This window comes from Clarias gariepinus, chromosome 15, assembly GCF_024256425.1.
Source record: "Clarias gariepinus isolate MV-2021 ecotype Netherlands chromosome 15, CGAR_prim_01v2, whole genome shotgun sequence".
Lineage (NCBI taxonomy): Eukaryota > Metazoa > Chordata > Actinopteri > Siluriformes > Clariidae > Clarias > Clarias gariepinus.
The window spans coordinates 30,862,877-30,884,003 of NC_071114.1; the positions used below are offsets into that span (position 1 = coordinate 30,862,877).

At 38.7% G+C, this 21,127-nt stretch overlaps 1 protein-coding gene across 1 annotated transcript in view; it reads left to right on the forward strand.

Annotated features, from left to right (window-relative positions):
- LOC128542738 (putative leucine-rich repeat-containing protein DDB_G0290503) overlaps positions 1 to 19,204 on the forward strand; it is a 33,406-nt gene extending 14,202 nt beyond the window's left edge. Inside the window, exons 10-36 of the mRNA XM_053512709.1 lie at positions 1,396 to 1,485; positions 1,640 to 1,810; positions 2,047 to 2,139; positions 2,534 to 2,617; positions 2,792 to 2,941; positions 3,077 to 3,141; positions 3,381 to 3,564; positions 6,072 to 6,161; positions 6,322 to 6,492; positions 6,705 to 6,797; positions 8,142 to 8,234; positions 8,460 to 8,609; positions 8,754 to 8,846; positions 9,156 to 9,326; positions 9,775 to 9,843; positions 10,575 to 10,724; positions 10,875 to 10,967; positions 11,119 to 11,289; positions 11,582 to 11,665; positions 11,801 to 11,971; positions 12,410 to 12,524; positions 15,484 to 15,633; positions 15,696 to 15,767; positions 15,940 to 16,086; positions 18,017 to 18,116; positions 18,447 to 18,579; positions 18,662 to 19,204. Coding sequence (XP_053368684.1) covers positions 1,396 to 1,485; positions 1,640 to 1,810; positions 2,047 to 2,139; positions 2,534 to 2,617; positions 2,792 to 2,941; positions 3,077 to 3,141; positions 3,381 to 3,564; positions 6,072 to 6,161; positions 6,322 to 6,492; positions 6,705 to 6,797; positions 8,142 to 8,234; positions 8,460 to 8,609; positions 8,754 to 8,846; positions 9,156 to 9,326; positions 9,775 to 9,843; positions 10,575 to 10,724; positions 10,875 to 10,967; positions 11,119 to 11,289; positions 11,582 to 11,665; positions 11,801 to 11,971; positions 12,410 to 12,457 — 2,484 coding nt within the window. The 3' untranslated portion in view covers positions 12,458 to 12,524; positions 15,484 to 15,633; positions 15,696 to 15,767; ... (2 more) ...; positions 18,447 to 18,579; positions 18,662 to 19,204. The remainder of the gene's footprint in view (positions 1 to 1,395; positions 1,486 to 1,639; positions 1,811 to 2,046; positions 2,140 to 2,533; positions 2,618 to 2,791; positions 2,942 to 3,076; positions 3,142 to 3,380; positions 3,565 to 6,071; positions 6,162 to 6,321; positions 6,493 to 6,704; positions 6,798 to 8,141; positions 8,235 to 8,459; positions 8,610 to 8,753; positions 8,847 to 9,155; positions 9,327 to 9,774; positions 9,844 to 10,574; positions 10,725 to 10,874; positions 10,968 to 11,118; positions 11,290 to 11,581; positions 11,666 to 11,800; positions 11,972 to 12,409; positions 12,525 to 15,483; positions 15,634 to 15,695; positions 15,768 to 15,939; positions 16,087 to 18,016; positions 18,117 to 18,446; positions 18,580 to 18,661) is intronic.
- Positions 19,205 to 21,127: the final 1,923 nt, after the last annotated feature.

Here is a 21,127-nt window from a genome sequence, read left to right on the forward strand (position 1 = left end):
CTGTCTTTTCCTCAGTGCCACTGTCTCTCCATAACGGTCAATGGTCGCCTCTTCTACTTTTCACTCTTTCTTAACACTTTAATCACTGTAACCTGCTGCACATCCTTCCCATCTCTATCCCTCTGCCTCGCCAACCTGTACAGATCCACCTCTCCCTCCTTACTGTCCAATCTAGCACATAACTCTACATTACTCTTTATTTGGCCTTTGCCACCTTTACCTTACGCTACATCTCCCTGTACTCCTTTTTATTTTTTGGGGGGGATTTCTTCCCGATTTTCTCCCCTAATTTAGTCGTGGCCAATTCCTCCCCGTCACTAGGGGGCTTCCACATTAAGGCTACCACTACCATTCAGCCGGGAGGCCCGAAGACTATCACGCGTTTCCTCCGAACCGCCTGACGCCAGCCGACCGCATCTTTTCGAACTGATGGAACACACTCGGAGGAAAGCGTTAGCCGCTCCTTCCGCATGCGCAAGCTCACAGACGCCCCTGATTGGCTGTAGAGCTGTGAGTAATGTGGGAGCACAAAGTACCTCTCATCCCTCCCCTCTGAGAGAGCTCGACCAATCAGCTCTCTCTAGGCCTCCAGCTGTAAGAGGTAACAGCATCACCCGGGGATCAAACCAGCACTCCCCAGATGATAGGGCGGGTGCTTTACCACTGCGCCACTCGGAGGCCATCTCCCTGTACTCCTGTCTACTGTCTTCATTCCTCTCAGTGTCCCACTTGTTCTTAATTAAACTCTTTCTTTGTGTACACTCCTGGACTTCTTTATTCCACCACCACTCTTTGCAAAGTGCAGCACCATCTATCCTTCTGCATTCCTGTCCTGAAACCAAACCTGCCCATTACATTTTCATCACCTCTGTTCCCTTCCCCAACATGTCCATTAAAATTTCACCAATCACCACTTTCTCACCTCTAGGGATGCTCTCCATCACTTCATCTAACTCACTCCAAAAGTTCTCCTTCTCTTCCAACTCGCATCCTACCTGTGGGCCATAACCACTAACAACATTAAACACCGCACCTTCAATTTCCAACTTCAGACTCATCACCCTATCTGATACTCTTTATTTCACTTCCAGAACATTCCTTATAAACTCCTCTATAAGGATAATGCCTACTTATTTAGTTTTCTTTTCTACACCAAGGTAAAACAACTTGAAACCTGCTCCTAAGCAAACTGTCACTCCTAAACTTTTGCCTTTCTTCTCCTCTCTCTGCCTTCCTCCTCGAACACGCCTTCCTCCTCTCCTTTTGCGACCAACAGTAGCCCAATTCCCACCAGCAACCTGTAGGTCAACAGCACCAGTGGTGGTTGTTGTTGTTTACCCGGGCTACAACCGATCCAGAATGAAGGTCATGTTAATAAATTTGGATGTGTTTTAGGAGCGGGAGCGAGAAGGTGAGGCTCACAGAATCCTCCAGGCAGAGAACAAGGATATGAAGACTCTTACAGCTAATCAAGAGTTACTGAAGGTAAATTTTCTTCTCTTACTTCCCTGACACTACAGCCGCTATTGTTTACTGATTTGGGGGACATCAATTTATATTCGGGATTAAAAGGATTCAGTCAGTTACGTATCTGTGTAAAAGTAAATAAAGCTAATAAGCCATAATTGTTGTATTTCAGGACTCCCTGGCTAAATCAGGGCAGAAACTCCAGAAGTCTATGGAGACCATCACTCAACTGGATGCTGAGAACTCTGATCTTACACAACTGGTGATGTCACAGAGAGAGGCTATTGAGCACATGCAGAACCAACTCAGTGAGGCTTACAGAGAGCATGACAAGCTGAATAACGTGAGCAGACCAAACATTTCTGTAAAACTATTTATGTAAATACAAGTAGACTGATGTGAGGAATGTTCATGTTCCTGCTGCATGATCTGGTTCATTTAAACAAAAGGAAATTTATTTTATGAGGTTTTTTTTAAGTTACTGAATAGATCTGGCTCACAGATAGATGTGTGTGTGTGTGTGTGTGTGTGTGTGTGTGTGTGTGTGTGTGTGTGTGTGTGTGTGTGTGTGTGTTTTAGGAGTGTAAGTCAGAGCAGGAGGCTCACAGCATGCTTGAGTGCGAGTTCAACCAGACGAAGGAAAAGTTAAAACTTTGTGAAGAGTTACTATTGGTAAGCTTTACTTCCTATTTAGTCATAATGGCTGTAGTCTTTTTAACCTTTTGCACATAAAAACACGTAACATTTGACTTTGAATCTCTGCTTCATGTGCCTCACGAGTTAGCGAATAGCCGTTAGTGTAATTAACAGGGTTGAAAGTAGTTTAAAATTCTTATCGGTTCCATGTAGATAAAAAGTGAGAAGAATAAACAATGGAGGTGGTGGACAGTCCCGTAAATCTCATAACTTTAGAATATCAGTCTGCTCAACTTCCAGGTTCCGGAGTTAAATTACTATGCGCTATACTGTAACTATACTAATGCGCTATGGTGTACAATTCCCTGTCCCACACACCAAGTATACGTGATGGTAGGTATGTTTGACAAATAAAAATTTTATGTTTTAGGAGCGAGAGCGTGAGGCGCAGAGCATCCTCCAGGAGAAGAACAACATGATGAAGATGCTGACTCAAAAAGAAGAGTCACTGAAGGTATGTATGTGTGTGTATGTGTTTCTTGTTTACTCACATTTTGGGAACATTTTGGCTTTTTTCCCCCCAATTCATTTTAGACTAACATTTTAGATTAATGAGACAGTTTTTTAAAAGTATATTAATGTGTGTGTAGAAGTAAATAAAGCAAATGAGCCAATCGTTGTATTTCAGGTCTTCATAGATGAATTGCAGGTGAAGCATCAGAAGGCTGTGGAGAACATCACTCACCTGGAGACTGAGAAGTCTCACCTGATGGACCAGGTTGTGTCACTGCAGGATGAGCTCTGCAAGAGCCAGAAAAAAGCTGATAACCTAACAAATGTAAGCAGAACAAAAATCATGCATTAAACAGTTCATATGGTCAAAGTAAAAGCTATTATTTCAAGAATTTGATCATAGCAAATATGAAGATGAATCATGAGAGATGAATTTCTTAACCATGTGTGTTTGTTTTAGGAGTGTGAGCGAGAGCGGGAGTCTCACAGCATCCTCCAGTCTGAGCTCAACCAGACGAAGGATGACTTCAAATATTTTGAGAAAAATATAATGGTATTTTTTCATTTGCATATATAAACAATAAGTATTAAAAATCGAGCAGGTGTGTTTGTTTGCATGTGCCAGTGTGTGTCTGTGTTACCTTTAGGACACATTTGTTTTTTTTTTCCTTGTACATTTAAGTTTAATCTCATGGGGTCAGTCAGTTTTTATAAAGTATGTGAATGTGTGTATGTAGAAGTAAATAAAGCCAATAAGCATTAATTGTTGTATTTCAGGTCTCATTGGCTGAATTGAAGGAGAAACATCAGAAGGCTGTGGAGAACATCACTCAGCTGGAGACTGAGAAGTCTGACCTGACAGACCAGGTGGAGACACTGAGAGAAGCGATGGAGGAGATCGGGAACGAGTTCAGTGAGACTTACAGACAGTATGGCGAGCTAATAAACGTAAGCAGAACGAAACCCTTACTGTTAATATACCAGTACTGGCATCTCTCATATATTGCTATTTAATTACCTTACATCAGCTGCATGTTGGACATTATTCTGGTTTAGAATTACAACCTGTCTTGCACCTTATCATTTTATACTTCTTATTCAGAATCACACTGCTGCTGCCACTAAAGTTCTGATATTTATTGCAATTTATGAGCTTTCAAGTTACGAATTCTCGCAGACATGAACTGACCAGATATTTCGGTCAACATTTGTAGATGTGAACAAATCACAGAATTAGCCCACATGTATTGTACAAAAAACAGACTCTGCAGTGCACCAGATACCAATATTTATAATTATATACAATATTTTCAGTGTGTAAGTGAATGTATAAAATGTCCAGAGTTCAGTATATTGTATGTGTGTGCATGTGGGAGAAGTTAGTTAGCCTCAGCAGTTTCAATGAATCTGTCCAGGAGCACAATGATAGAAAGGCTGTCCTGTAAAGCTGATAGTAAATATTTCTTATTTCAGAAAATCCTTAAAGAGGTCCAATTATGCCATTTTAAGGTTGCTAATATTGCTTATGAGTCTCTTAAAACAGGTTTACGTGTAGGCAAGGTAAAAAAAACACTTGTTTTCTGTAAAAATAGATTTCATTTTACCCCATTTCTAAATGATTTGTAAACGACTCGTGTAAAGCAGTTGGAAGATTCAGTCTGTCTAAACCCCGCCTTTCCGTGAGCCCTCACTACTGTGATTGGTCAGATGGCGCGGTGATTTATGACTGGTCTAGCGCTACAGCGTGTGTCGGAAAACGAAACGCCCATGACCATAACTCAACGCCGGCTCTGGAGACCCGTCAATACATAGAAAAGATGGCGTCGGTTTTACCGCGTAACGCCCAGCTAATTTTATATTACAGTAAGTATGGCTACTAAAATCGAGAGGTCTTTTATCTTTGTGTCGGTGTTGCGTTAAAAGGCCGGTGAGCAAAAAGGACAAAAAAAAACTATTAGATAAAGCAAACTTGTATTATACAAAACTAAATAAAGTAAATAAAAAAAGGTGCACCACAACCAAACAAATATATAAACAATATTTACAAACTATATATAATAAACGTTATGTGTATGTGTGCGAGTGAGTGGAAAATGTCCGAAGTCCGTGTTTATTGTATGCGTGTTATCCGAGTATAGTTCGGTCTCACCGGGGTTAATGAAGTCCGAGAGGCCGATGACGGAGGGTGAGAAGTCCAGAGAATATGTCCAGTCAAAGATAATCCAGTTAAAAAACAGAAAATAATCCACAACAATCTCTCCTTCTCTCGTCCAAACAAATAACTCCAGCGCTGTTCCACCATTACTACCACTCCCCTTCCTCGCTCTTTCCCGGCTGTTCCTTTGAAGGCAGGTCAGGGAAAGGGCACTTAAAACTCGCGAGGTGGCGATTTGTAATTGTAAGATGGCGGGCAAGTTGTTCGCGACGTAGAACGTGGGCAGACATTATGCAAACATGTTACGGAGTGACGTGGATTCGTAACAGAGTAAAAATAGATTTGCTAACGACTCATTTAGGCGAATGTGAGCCGATTCTTTTTTTTAATAGACAAAAACTCCATTTATCATGCACTGTCAGCGTCACAGATAGTGCAGATAGTTTGTTCACATACAGCTACATGACACACTGCATAAAAGAAAATTTGAAAAAGCATAATAGGACCTCTTTAATGAAACAGAGTTCACAGTCTAATACAGCGAAAAACAGCTCTGAGACAAAATGGCATCCGTTTAAGCATATAAACACCATGTAGCATTGTCCCTCTTGCCTGGTTGAATATACACAAGGTCAGCTGACTCGTTAGGCATGTTAAAATAAGCTTACATGCTGTTATGTGTGGTGCGGTATGGAGATAAGAGCAGGGCTTTAGAGGGGGTTCAATGAAATAGGAGTGGTGAGAGTGCTTATGCACGGGAAGACCTTCCAGTTTGGAGATCGCGTGGGATTCTTAATTAAAAAAATTAAAAGGAAATAAAAAAAACTGAAAACACAAAATTAACAGAGCTTCGCCGTCTACGCGAGAACATACGGGGCTCTTGAAATTGAAACTAAAAAAAAACGAATATCCTCTCGGTGCGTTCGCCCTTGTGCACTTTAACCTGAGAGTGCACGCTAAACTGATGCCTTTGCAGTTTATACGCCGTTCTGCCCCTCATGCGACCTTGGTTAAGACTCACTTTGTTAAACTTTAGAACAAATCCGACTCACAAATGTGCTCCCAGAGTGGAACTTGTTTGTAAGTCAGGGATTACCTGTACTATATTTTTGTATTTCCGCTTTGTAAATTCTACTCTAGTGTAAACGCAAACCTATTTTCAGAATAAACTTTATTCTTATTGAAATTTTATTTTTAATCAGAGTTTTTATTGTTAGATCATGGACAGTGTTAATAAGTGTTTCACTACAAGTCACAACGTCTATAAGAAAATTTTTTTTTTTATTTAAATATGTTTTAGGAGCGAGAGCGAGAGCGCGAGACTTACAGAATCCTCCAGGCAGAGAATGAGGAGATGAAGTCTCTTACAGCTAATCTTGAGTTACTGAAGGTAAACTTTTCTCTCATGACACTACAACTGCTATTATTTACTGTCTGCTGTGTGTTTACTGATTTTGGGAACATTTTGGTTCCCTAATCTCACGAATATTTTTAAAGCATATTTGTGTCGAAGAAATTTAAGCTAGTAACCGATAATTGTTGTATTTCAGGACTCCCTGGCTAAATCTGAGGAGAAACTCCGGGAGTCTATGGAGACCGCCGCTCAACTAGATGCCAAGAACTCTAAGCAGGAAGACCTGGTGATGTCACTGAAAGAAGCAATGCAGAACATGCAGAACCAACTCAGTGATGCTTACAGAGAGCGGGAAAAGCTGAATAATGTAATCAGATAAAATCTTTCTGTTAAAATATTTATTTAAATACAAGTGGAGTGAAGAATTTTCCTCTTTCTGCTGCATGATGAGGTTTGTTTAAACAAAAGGAAAAAAAATTTTTTTGTTTACTCTTTTAAAATTACTGAATAGATCTGGACCACACATAGATGTGTGTGTGTGTGTGTGTGTGTGTGTGTGTGTGTGTTTGTGTTTTATAGGAGTGTAAGTCAGAGCAGGAGGCTCACAGCATGCTAGACTCTGAGCTTAAAAAGGCGAAGGAGAAGTTAAAACTTTGTGAAGAGTTACTATTGGTAAGCTTTTCTTCCCATTATGTCATTATGGCTGTGATGTTTTTAACCAGTGATATATATGAACACGACTCCTGCTCCATGTGCCTCAAGACTTAGCCATTGACAGTTAGTGTAATTGACGGGGCTGAAAGTAGTTTAAACTCGAGTTACATTTACTCTGTTACATTTATTTGAGTAACCTTTTGAAAAAAATGTACTTCTATGAGTAGTTCTAATGCACCATATTTTTACTTGAGTAGACACTACTCTTACTCCGCTACATTTGTCTACACTCGACTTGTTACTTTGTTTTACATTTATGTAACACATGCAGCTGGTGGATCTACCACATTCACCAATCAGACGTAGCAACAATAATCACATGACTCCGTTTGACCAATCAGCCGCAGTAACAATAACCATATGTAGTCACATGAGCACACACAAACTGGCGGCATAGCGGGAAAAAATCTTCAGCCGTGATAGATGACAAAAAGAAATTAGCAGAGGCATCTGTCTCTAATGCTACAACAGAAGATGATGAACATCTCTGACTTCATATACAAAGCATGTTGTGCTTACACACTTCATACTGCAGTGTCAGTATGCATATAAAAACATGTTGCAGTGAGGTTAGCTGTTTTATCGAATGTTGCAATGTTAGCATATATAATTATTATAATCATATACTGTATAATATATTCTTCTTCTTCTTTGTCTTTGGGCTGTTCCCTTCTGCCTTCATCTAACCCTATCCTCTGCATCCTCTTCTCATATACTGTAATATAACTATATATATTATACTGTGTGTATGTATGTGTACATAGATACACACATAAATACTGTGTGTGCAATATGTATTTATAATTATTATAAAATTGTTATAATAAAAAAAAAAAAATAAGAGACATTAAGTTTAAAACAGTTACTCAGTACTTGAGTAGTCTTTTCACCGAATACATTTTTTACTCCTACTTGAGTAATATTTTAAATGACTACTTTTTTTTTACGTCTACTTGAGTATGTCTACTTGAATATTATTTTTAAGTACAGTTACTCTAACTTGAGTACATTTTTTGGCTACTCTACCCACCTCTACTGACTCTCACCAGTACTATGTAGCTAAAAGGAGGAGAATAAACCATGGAGTTGGTGGACAGTCCTGTTATTCTCACGAGTTTCTCTTATTCTGCTTATTCCACTTTAGAGTATCAGCTCCGTTAACTTCTGGGTTCCAGGGTTAAATCACAGATAGTGTGCTAAATGGAAAGCTAGTGCGCTATGGTATACAATCCCTATCCCACACACCTAGTCTACATGAAGATAAAAATAACTGATAAAAAGAAATAATATTTGAATGTTTAGGAACAAGAGCGAGAGCGTCAAGCTCACAGCGTCCTGCTCCAGGCAGAGAAAGACATGATGAAGACTCTGACACACAATGAGGAGTTACTAAAGGTAAACTTTCTTCTCATGACAGAACGACTGCTACTATATGTGTGTGCGCGTACTGTATGTGTGTGCTTCTTGTTTACTCCCATTTTGTGCACTCGGTCTCCCCAGCCCCTCCCAAGTTTATTTTAGACTATTCTCATTGAAGAACTAAGAACATTTGCGTTTAAGAACTGTTAAGACAGTTCTTAAACGCACCATTGATGTGTGAGCCTTAATTGTTTTTTTTAGGTCACCATAGATGAATTGGGAAAGAAACATCAGAAGGCTGTGGAGAACATCACTCAGCTGGAGGTCGAGAAGTCTCGCCTAATAGACCAGGTTGTGTCACTGCAGCATGAGCTCTGCGAGAGCCAGAAAAAAGCTGATAACCTAACAGATGTAAGCAGTCCATTTTCCGAAGGAAAATTATTATTTCAATTTACAGTTTTTTTAAATATATTAAATAGAATTTGATCATTTTAAATATAAAGATTATATATAAGAGATTAATTTCATAATTTAATAAAAGAGTGTTTGTTTTAGGAGTGTGAGCGAAAGCGGGAGTCTCACAGCATCCTTCAGTCTGAGCTCAACCAGGCGAAGGATGACTTCAAATATTTTGAGAAAAATATGACAGTAAGCTTTTATTTTCACAAAGTCATGATTGCTTTGGTTGTTGTTTTTTATTTGCATATATGAACAGTAGGTATTAGAAATCAAAGCTCTATTGTTTCATGTGTGTGTTTAAAGAGCAGGTGTGTTTGTGTGCATGTGTGGGTGTGTGTTTGTGTCTATGTTAACTTTGGAGCACATTTGTGTTTTTGTCGCTTGCACATTTTAATTTAACCTCAGGAGGGGTCAGTCAAGTTGGTTTAAAGTGTGTGACTGTGTGTGTAGAATACGGGAATCTAAATACGGCAATAAGCATTCATTGTTGTATTTCAGGTCTCCCTGGCTGAATTGGAGGAGAAACATCAGAAGGCTGTGGAGAACATCACTCAGCTGGAGACTGAGAAGTCTGACCTGACAGACCAGGTGGAGACACTGAGAGAAGCGATGGAGGAGATCGGAAACGAGTTCAGTGAGACTTACAGACAGTATGGCGAGCTAATAAACGTAAGCAGAAAACCCTTCCTGTTAATATATGAATACTGGCATCTTTTATCTTTTTGTTGTTATATATATATATTGGGACATCAGCTGCATGTTAGACATTATTCTGTCTTAGAACTACAGTGGAACCTTGGATTGCGAGCATAAGTTGTGTTCGTATATCAAAACCACTTATAAACCAAAGTTTCAAATTCCCACAGCACAAAAAATAAATACATAAAAATTATTAATACAAAATATGAAAGTAAAAATAAAACAAATTAACCTGCACTTTACCTTTGAAAAAAGTGAAAATAAAGCCAGACAGATACAGTAAGTGTTTCCGTTAGTGTTTGTGCTGTGAATGTGTGTGTGTTTGTGCACGTGTGCGCTGTGTGTGTGTGCCACACCCTCTCCCTCTTCTTGTCTTACACAGTAACCGTTCCTTCTCTCTTTTTTTGTGATGTCACAGAGAAAGGCAATGCGGAACATGCAGAACCAACTCAGTGATGCTTACAGAGAGCAAGAGAAGCTGAATAATGTAAGCAGATAAAATCTTTGTTAAAATATTTATTTAGATATAAGTGGAGTGAGGAATTTTCATGTTTTTCCTGCATAAAGAAAAAAAATATTTACAGTTTACTCTTTGCGAATTACTGAATAGATCAAATTCAAATTCAAATTTTATTTGTCACATACACAGTCATACACAGTAGGATATGCAGTGAAATGCTTGTACAACCGCCGGTGACCTTCAAAAGAAAATAAAAACTATATATAAGGAATAAATATTAATAAAAAGAAATGAAATACAAAGGAAAATAAATGTAACTAGTAAAATAAACAAACTGTACAAATGAGGGCATAATAAAAGTATTACAAAATATAGAAATATAGGAATATAGTGGGGGGGAATGTATCTATAAATTTTTTTTTATGTTTTAAAGTCGCATTAAAATGTTTTAAAGTGTCAAAGTGAGATCTGGCTCACACATAGACATGTGTGTGTTTTAGAAGTGTAAGTCAGAGCATGACATGCTTGAGTCTGAGCTCAAAAAAACAAAGGAGAAGTTAAAACATATTTACAGTAGAGTTACAGTATTTTTGCCAGCTTCTCTTCCCATTATTTCATCATGGCTGTACTTTTGTACATATGAACACTTTACATTCGACTTTAACAGCACATGTAGCAGGAAAGATTCAAGTTGTGGGGGCTGCACATGTGCCAAGTATATGTGTTATATTTAAAAAGCCTTAATTGTTGTATTTCAGATGTCCATAGGTGAATTAAAGGAGAAGCATCAGAAGGCTGTTGAGAACATCACTCACCTGGAGATCGAGAAGTCTCGCCTGATTGACCAGGTCGTGTCTCTGCAGGATAAGCTCTGCGAGAGCCAGAAAAAAGCTGATGACCTAATGAATGTAAGTAGAACAAAATAATACAGTTTATTTTTGCCAAATTAAAAATGATTATTTTAATGTACTGTTTTTTTACTGAATAAAATTTGATTATGGAAAATGTGAACATTAAACATTACAGATGAATTTCTTAGCCATGTGTGTTTGTTTTAGGAGTGTGAGCGAGAGCGGGAGTCTCACAGCATCCTCCAGTCTGAGCTCAACCAGACGAAGGATGACTTCAAATATTTTGAGAAAAATATGACCGTAAGCTCTATTGTTTTATGTGTGTGTTTTAAGAGCAGGTATGTTTGTTTGCATGTGTGGGCGTGTCTGGTCAGTAATTTTTTATAAAAGTGTGTGACTGTGTGTTTGTAGAAGTAAATGAAGCCAATAAGCATTAATTGTTGCATTTCAGATCTCCTTGGCTGAATTAGAGGATAAACATCAGAAGGCTGTGGAGAACATCACTCAGCTGGAGACTGAGAAGTCTGACCTATTAGACCAGGTGGAGACACTGAGAGAAGCGATGGAGGAGATCGGGAATGAGCTCAGTGAGACTTACAGACAGTATGGCGAGCTAATAAACGTAAGCAAAACAAAACCCTTACTGTTAATATACCAGTACTGCTATTTATAAATACAGTGAAACCTTGGATTGTGAGTAATTTGCTCTGCAAGTGTTTTGCAAGACGAGAATTTTCTTTTATAATTTTAACTTGATAAACAAGCAAGGTCTTGAAATACGGCTTGGAGGCCCTGTAACTTTATTTTTAATCCGAGTTTTTATTATTGGGCCATGGATAGTTGTTTCACTCCAAGTTGTCCTGTATATGCTTTTATTTGTAAAAAAATTTACTTAAAATTCAAATATGTGTCAGGAGCGAGAGCGTGAGGCTCACAGAATCCTCCAGGCAGAAAACGAGGAGATGAAGACTTCGACACACAATGAAGACTTACTGAAGGTTAACCTTCCATCACATGACACTACAGCTATTGGCTAATCTCTTTTGGCTAAAGTAATCACTCCGTTTTTTTAAAAGTATATGTGTGTAGAAGTAAAAAAAAAAAGCTAAAAAGCTCTAATTGTTGTATTTCAGGACTCCCTGGCTAAATCAGAAGAGAAACTTCAGAAGTCTATAGAGACCATCGCTCAACTGGATGCCAAGAACTCTAAGCTGGAAGACCTGGTGATGTCACTGAGAGAAACAATTGAGAACATGCAGAACCAACTCAGTGATGCTTACAGAGAGCATGACAAGCTGATGAAAGTAAACAGAAAGAAACCCTTTTGATAAAATTAATTGATTTATTTAAATATGGTGAATAATGTAAGGAATGTTCATGTTTCTGCTGCATGATGAGATTCATTTAAACAAATGGAAAATTATATTTTCAGTTTGCTGTTTTTTTGGTTACTAATTAGATCTGGCTCAGACATAGATGTGTGTTTAGGAGTGTAAATCAGAGCAAGAGGTTTACAGCATGCTTGAGTCTGAGCTCAACAACACTTAACATTTAAATTTGAATCTCTTCTGCTCCATGCGCCTCAGGAGTTAGCCATTGACAGTTAGTGTAATTAACAGGGCCAAAAGTAGTTTAAAATTTTTACCACTATGTAGCCAAAAGGTGAGGAGAATAAAACATGGAGTTGGGGGAGAGTCTTGTAAATCTCACTAGTCTCTCTTATTCTGCTTATTCCACTTTAGAATATCAGCTCCGTTAACTTCCGGCTTCCAGGGTTAAATCACAAATAACATTAAATGGAAAGCTAGTGCACTATGGTGTACAATCTCCTGTCCCACACGCCAAGTATATGTCATGGTATGTATTTTATCTATATAAATACAAAAAAAGTTTTTTTCTGTACATTGGATTTTATTTTTTTATTATATATATATATATATATATATTTCATACATTGGAGGACCCGAAACCAGTCATCATGTAAAACTGGCTGGATGTACTTCTACTGTATTAAACAGTAAAGTTTAAATCTGTGCCATATAAGAAACTAAAATGTTAAGTTCTATGCAATATCTGCCAGATTATGTCACAGCATCGTTTTTTTTTTTTTTTAACTAATTTAATGCTTTTTCCCTCGAGCTGGGCATATCTATACGTGTCACTTAACAGAGACAATCGAAAATTGCAACACAGCATAGCTTACACCAAAAAAGGAAAGTAGAATACAAAACTGGACCATCAAAGATGAACGGAGAGATCGATGTATGTTTATTCTTCTTGTGGGAAGAATAGGTAAAATACCTAAACTAAGAGCCAAAGTTTAAATTTCATGACACTTTTGCAGTACTTAGATATCTGCCTGAAGGTTAACCTTCAGTAAAATCAAAATGCTGACTAAAAGCGATGTTATGAACAGTTATGTGCCAAATTTAATAATTTTGCCACTAATAAGCTACTCATTTAATGTAAACAAACACCTGCACCAACATTTATCAATTTATCATTTATCAAAGCTAAACTGAATATTTTAATTGGAAGTAGTTCATATTTTCATGCTAGAATACAGTAACAGCGCTAAAGTGTATAAGTAAATTTTATACAGTATAAGTAAATTTTAAGGCGCTGGAGTCATTTTAAGACGAAACTTAAAGACGAAATCTGATCTACTTGTTCGATTTCTCATTTGTGATTCACTCTCTGATTACCAAACAGGGAGTGTATTTGGCTGATAATGAAAGAAGTAAAACTTGGCGTAAACAAGGCGTAAGATACTCAACTTTAAAAATATATATTTTTTTCAGTATTAATAAGTTAGGCAGAGAGTTCAGCTGTACAGAAAGACAGGCAGACGTATTTGGACTTAAACCTGAAATAATATCACTGATTACATTAAAGCTGATGTGCTTATTTTTTGCTTTAACCTTATACAGTGGAACCTCAGATTGTGAGTAACGCAGTTTGCGAGTGTCCCGCAAGACGAGCAAAGATTTTTAATAAATTTTCACTTGAAAAACAAACAAGTCTTGGTTTACAAGTACAGAGTATCACGCATCACGCATGCGCTTCTTGTTTTGACGCCGAGCGTCACCTGATCACAACTGAGCCAATGTTTTTTTTCTCTTTTGCGCTGCGGAATTGTGGATAATCGTCTCCCCTGCTGGGTCTTAGTGCTCGTCTCTTACTGGTATAATCATCACCCGTGCACTTTACTGTTTACTATAACACTGTGACCACGTGTGTGTGTAAAACATTTTATTTTGTGTTTGTATGCTTGTGTGTGCAGCGTGCATGTATGGGTTATTATAACACGTGTGCGTGTAAAGCACAAGAAAGTTTCATTAGAGAGGTTAAAAATCCATTTTCGAGGCCTCCGAGTGGCGCAGTGGTAAAGCGCTCGCCCTATCATCCGGTGATCGCTGGTTCGAACCCCGGGTGATGCTTTTTTCCTCTCACAGCCGGAGGCACAGAGAGAGCTGATTGGCCGAGCTCTCTCAGGGGGGAGGGATGAGAGGTACTTGCGCTCCCACATTAGTCACGGCTACAGCCAATCAGGGGCATCTGTGAGCTCGCGCACACGGAAGGAGCGGCTAGCGCTTTCCTCCGAGTGTGTTACTCCGCCCCTAACGGTGCGTGAGCGAGCAGTTCGAAAAGATGCGGTCGGCTCGCGTCACGTGGTTCGGAGGAAACACGGGATAGCTTTCATCCTCCCGACTGAGTGGTTGTAGTAGCCTTGATGTGTGTGGGAGCATCCTAGTGATGGGGAGTAATTGGCCACGACTAGATTGGGGAGAAAATCGGGGAAAAAAGAATTGGACAGGACTAAATTTATAAAAATCCATTTTCTCTCTCTTTGTATCAGCCTGCATTTTGTGTCTGTGTGCGCACCTCATTGGACACAATGCCCCTTTACACACCTCCTCCTCTTGCCTTCACACACACGCACGCACACACACACACACACACAGACACTCTCTCTCTCTCTCTCTAATGGAAACACTGCTCTGCCATGATTCTTTTAAAGGTAAAATGCAGGTTAATTTTTTCTTTTTTTTACTTTACAGCAGTGAGTCCATTAGTGTGTGCTTACTTGAGTGTTATTAGCGATGTTTCTTGTTAAAATTTCCAGATAAAACAGTGTTTCTGTTGTTTGTGTGTGTGAAACTCAAATGAGAGAGGAGGAATGGCTACGAGAAGAGGTAGAGGGGAGGGACTGATTCCTCCTCTCCTCTTACTTTAGCTTTGTGGTTCCCAAAGGGGGTTGGGCGCCCCAGTAGTGGGGAATACAGACATGACAGGTGGAGCGCAATGAACGGGAGGGAATTAGTGGAAAATTCATGCTTTTCTTTATTGACAATAAAGATCGGACACTCGAAACTAAACAATCACACACAAAGAAATGGATCATTTATACAAGTAAATTAAAATAACATTAGAGAAAAAGTGGAACCATAGTGCAACAATAACCGTTTAACATCGGCATGTTTATTGCAGAGGAACAATATAAAAGGAAACATTCGGTATTATATATGTCATTTCATTTATTCCAATGTGGATGCTGATGTTTCTGTATTTTTGTTAAAAATTCATATTTTATCAAGCAGTACTAGTCCTGCATTTCTAGTTCCCAGTGTGGCAACCAAGTTGCTTTTTGATCCTTCAGGCGCTGAACAGAATCAATATCGTTCTACGCTTTTTGTTGGTGTACGGCATTTTGCGATGATCCCTAAATCATTTGTTGTGTCATAGAGAGTAATGGTGTTTATGCTTTTAAACATGTATAATTTAAGGCGGATGAGGCTTAATTGTTGTATTTCAGGTCACCATAGATGAATTGGGGGGGAAACATCAAAAGGTTTTGGAGAACATCACTCAGCTGGAGATCGAAAAGTCTGACCTGACAGACCAGGTTGTGTCACTGCAGGATGAGCTCTGCGAGAGCCAGAAAAAAGCTGATAACCTAACAGATGTAAGTAGAAAAAAATCTAAATCATTAAACATGAGAGATTCTACACCATGTGTTTGTTTTAGGAGTGTGAGCGAGAGCGGGAGTTTCACAGCATTCTTCAGTCTGAGCTCAACCAGGCGAAGAAAAATATGACAGTAAGCTTTTATTTTTACAAATTTATGATCGCTAAGTTACCTCTGTGTTACCTTCGAGGCACATTTGTGTTTTTTTTCCTTGTACATTTTAGTAGTCAGTCAGACTTTTTTAAAGTGTGTAATCCCTGTGTATAAGTAAATTAGCCAATAAACCTTGATTACTGTATTTCAGGTCTATCAGAAGGCTGTGGAGAACATCACTTAGCTGGAGACTGAGAAGTCTGACCTGACAGACCAGGTGGAGACACTGTGAGAAGCGATGGAGGAGATCAGGAATGAGCTCAGTCAGTCTTACAGACAGTATGGCGAGCTAATAAACGTAAGCAGAACAAAACCCTTCCTGTTAATATATGACTACTGGCATCTTTAATTTTTTTGTTGTTATATATATATTAGGACATCAGCTGCATGTTAGACATTATTCTGTCTTAGAACTAATAAACGTAAGCAGAACAAAATCCTTCTTGTTAAGGGAGTGTTACAGACTTGCTCGCTGCATTTTAACACTCGCGGTAACACAGGGTCCACAACACTCCCTGCCCGGTCTTGAACACATTACCACTATACAAAACATGGATTCGGTAATCATGAAATGACCAGTTGGAATGCTTGTAAATAAGAGTTCCAACATTAAGGAGATATGAGAAGTTCAACTTCTGTACCAGGCCTTAAGAATTTTTTAACCAGTCCCACTACTGGTCAGTTAAATTTTTCTTACCCTACCATTAGACTCAGTACAGTATGTGCCTGCGTCACAAGCGCTGAGCGCCACTCGTTGTCTTTGAGCAAGACCAGCCTTCCTTCTTTGATATTGGGCGGATTATTTTGCTTTTTACTCCAGCTTTTTGCTCTTCCCTCCACATATTCCAAAATACATCAGCCAATGCTGCACTGTTGCAGTGCATCTGGCTGTACTTTGGACATTTGTACTTTGAAAATGTACTTTGGACATTTTTCACCGTTGACAGCAGACTGTTATTCAATTACCTTCAATTCAATTTTATTTGTATAGCGCTTTTAGCAATTTTCATTGCCGCAAAGCAGCTTTCACAGTCAAAAGAATTATTTAAGTTTGTATGAAATGTGAATTTGTATGAATCAAAATGGTCAGTTTGTCCCTGGTGAGCAAGCCGAGGGCGACAGTGGCAAGGAAAAACTCCCTGAGATGGTAATAGGAAGAAACCTTGAGAGAAACCAGACTCAACAGGGAACCCATCCTCATCTGGGTGAAACAGAAAGCAGTAAATGATCTGCATTTATACAGTGTGTAGGGTGGGAGGCAGTTCAGCTATAATAGCTGATGTTAATATGGAGTCCAGGTAGTTATTGAAGACCCAGGTAGACTTGTAAGAAGTTCCAGTCATGAACTATCGAACTGTCAAGTCCCCAGAGAAACAGTTGCCAACACCAGTCAAGGCCAATATCAGAGAGCGGCGTCAGTGGATGCTGAGACACATAGTACAAAGAGATCGACAACTTTCTGGGAGCTTTCTCAATTAATTCTGGGCAACCAAAGCATTTTTCAAGCCCTGACTACGCTTTCATGGAGGAGTGTTGAACGATGTATTCATTCTATCTTTCTTTGGCGCACATATGAGAAATTTAAATATATATTTTTTTAATATATATTTTTTGGGTTTTTTCCAATTTTCTCCCCAATATTAGTCGTAGCCAGTTCCTCCCCGTCACTAGGGGGCTCCCACATTAAGGCTACTACTACCACCATTCAGCCGGGAGGGCGAAGACTATCATGTGTTTTCTCCGAACCGCATCTTTTCGAACTGCTTGCTCACGCACCGTTGGGGCGGAGTAACACACTCGGAGGAAAGTGCTAGCCGCTTCTTCCGCGTGCGCGAGCTCACAGACCCCCCTGATTGGCTGTAGAGCCGTGATTAATGTGGGAGCGCGAGTACCTCTCATCCCTCCCCCCTGAGAGAGCTCGGCCAATTAGCTCTCTCTGGCTGTGAGAGGAAAACAGCATCACCCGGGAATCGAACCAGTGATCTCCGAATGATAGGGCGAGCGCTTTACCACTGCGCCACTCGGAGGCCGAGAAATTTAAATTCTGACATGAAATTTTCATTAAATTATGCGGTGGCAGCCAATTCTAGGATCTTGCTTCTTAATTCTAAGACATTACTCATCACATTCTGACACCCAGGGTCCATAACAATTACTGTTTCACTGCATATCGTACTACGTACAGTATGGTGTTACGTGTAACTAATAAAGTTTTTAATGTGTTTTAGGAGCGAGAGTAGGAGCGCAGGGCTCGCTCTAGGCAGGAGTTTTCTCTAGGCAGAGACAGACATAATGAAGACCCTAACACACAACGAAAAATTTCTGAAGGTAAACTTTCCTGGGCGGTACAGTGGTGTAGTGGTTAGCACTGTCACCTTGCACCTCCAGGGTCTGGGTTCGATTCCTGTCTCTGTTTGCATGTTCTCCCCGTGCTTGGTGGGTTTCCTCCCACATCCCAAAGATGTGCAGGTTAGGCTTACTGGTGTTCCCAAATTGCTGGTAGAGTGCGAATGTGTGTATGTGTGGGTGCCCTGCGATGGATTGGCACCCTGTCCAACCATTTTCACAATTTATTATTGGGCTTTTTTTCATGTTTAATTAGTTTCTTGTATATGTAAAAGTAAATGAAGCATATAAGCCGTAATTGTTGTATTTCAGGTCTCCTTGGCTGAATTTAAGGACAGTCATCAGAAGGCTGGGAAGAAAATTAATCAAGTGAAGGATGGAAAGTCCTACCTGACAGTGGAGGGACTGCAAGGCACAGTGAAGAAGGAGCTCTGCAAGAACAAATGTAAGCAAGCAAAACACTTGCTTTAGAAAAATATATGACATTTTTTTTCTTTTAAATCTCCTTTGCTCCATGTGTGGTTTAGGGCTCTAAGTGACGGTACTGTGCTTGGAGCATCCTCCATGACATGTTCGATTGGATGAAAGAGTCTGTCTCACAAGAAGTTACTAAACTTTTCTTCTCATGTGACTCCAACTGCTTTTGTGAAAGTCTTGTTTTCTGTACTAAACTATGTGTCAAAAATGTAAGTACAATACCTTCAAGTGTTTCAAACAGCATATGTGGAAATTTTAAAGCTTTCTTAAACAAAATTATTTTCACAGAAACATGGCATACCACATTGACCTGAGACAGCAAACATCCTTAAGCTTATTAATTTAAACAATTTAATGAATTATATAAATGTAAAGATCATTTGGTCACAATAACACAATTTTACCAAAAGGGGTTAGTCTGGGAGCAGTGCCTCATCACAAATTTATTTTGTGGGAATATTCATGATCACAGAACATGCTTCCTCTTCTTGTGTCTACATTTACAACATTATTACTTTATTTTAATAAGCATAAAGTGAATTTCCTTGTTTTTGTTTTGTTTGCTTGTTTGTTTGTATGTTTTTCTTTTCATTAGGAAGGTTAGAAGACATTAAAATACATTTTTAAATAACGCATTCGTCTTTATTATCTTGATTATTAGTTAAAACATGCACAAAACAACCTCAAGCTAATTTAAAAGCTGATAGCTAAATAAGAGCTATTAAATAATTGTGCAATTTGTAATTTGATTAATCAATTTGATCGGTAATATAATCGATTAACCTAACATTTGTTAAATGCAGCTCTAATACAAACACACTAAATAAAGTAAATAAAGTTGGACCGCCTTTTGCTTTGATTACTGCATTGTTTCAGTGAGCTCATGCAACGTCACAACATTTATTTCTGTCCAGAGTCACATTAATTTCTATTCAAGTTCTTGTATTGATGATGGAACAGTCAGAATGCTTTCTAAAGCCTTCTCAGGCACACTGTTAAAGTCTGGACTCTGTGGTGGCCGATCCATGTATGAAAATGATGCCTCATGCTCCCTGTAACACAAGCCTATCCTGATGCCCGTGCCATCAGAGAAGAAAAATGCATCGATGGGGAAAAACTGGTCATTCAGTCTATGCAATAATTAGTGGTTATTAGAACAACTGTAGCATGACTCCCTGTAAAGTCATACACATAGTTAAACCTCCCCATGCTGATACCGTCTTTTATCACCACTCATGAAAAGCCTCTCGTCCAATTAGATTACTCAGTCTGAACTAACTGTTGTGTATTATTTGTCATTTATTTATTCTTAATTTAGATTTTTTGTTTTTATTCTTAAGTTGTTATATGGGGAAAAGTTATGTTGATGGCAAATCGCAGACAAAATGCCATTCAACAAAATGTTAGTGTGTTTTTCCTGCCTGCCTCTTTAAAAATGTTCTGGTGTCAAGGCATGTTCCAATTATTATTGCTCTGTCCCTTTCAGAGCGATTTTAGTCTGAAGTTGTTTATCACCCAGATAGACTGTCAAATGAATTCTTTTTTTTTCCAGTAACTTTGGTTCGGTAACTTTCGTCACTGCGGTGTATACAGTATGAGTTCTGGAAGAGCTCACATTAACGTGATTTCATCATATGTAACCTGTTACAATTCGTGGGAAAGGTAAGCTAGCAGGGTTCAGGATCAATGTGGCTAACATTAGCTCATCTCAGAGTGACTCGATCATGTCTTCAAGGGAAAGAACAAGTAGGGACAGTTACAGGAGTGTCACAGGATTGCGGTTGGTAAAAACAGGCACATTTGTGATACTGTTAACTGCTTCAATGAAAAATATGACTTGAATGCACAAAACCAAAGTATCCTGCAATATATGAAAGATAGTATTAATTGCATTTGGCGTTCCTGCTGGTTTTGTTATAAGTTTAATACTTGTGGGTTTTTTTTATTATTAGAACGCCTAAATAGTGTGTAGCATCCTTGCCACCATTTTAGACGTGTTCCAAATCGATTAGGAACGATTACCCAGTGAAACACGATAAAAACACTGTATATTGTGTAACACTGTGTAAAAACATTGAACAGTATTTATTTTACTTTTTTTTTTCAGATAATTTTAATGACCTTTATTGGCATGACCATATACTTTATGTACAGTATTGCCAAAGCATTGCAGAAGAGACTTATTAAATTTAGAAATTTAGCTTAAACTAAATATCAGTACTAATATTTACAGATATTAGCAACCTTCAAAGATCAAACTTTTCACAGGTCAGGATGTCCTCATGGACACTGCTATTCTCAAACCCATACAAATCATTAACACAGCAACATCAAGTGCTGCCTCATTTAGGTCACAGACAAAATGCTAAGACATTTGTGTTGTCTATCAACAGAATGTGTTTCGGCTTTACATGATTTCAAATTAATCACATTTTGTCTACAAAAAGTACCATATGACATTTGGTGCTTCATATTTTAGCATGTTCCTGTCCACTACCAATTTATTTTACATGGTG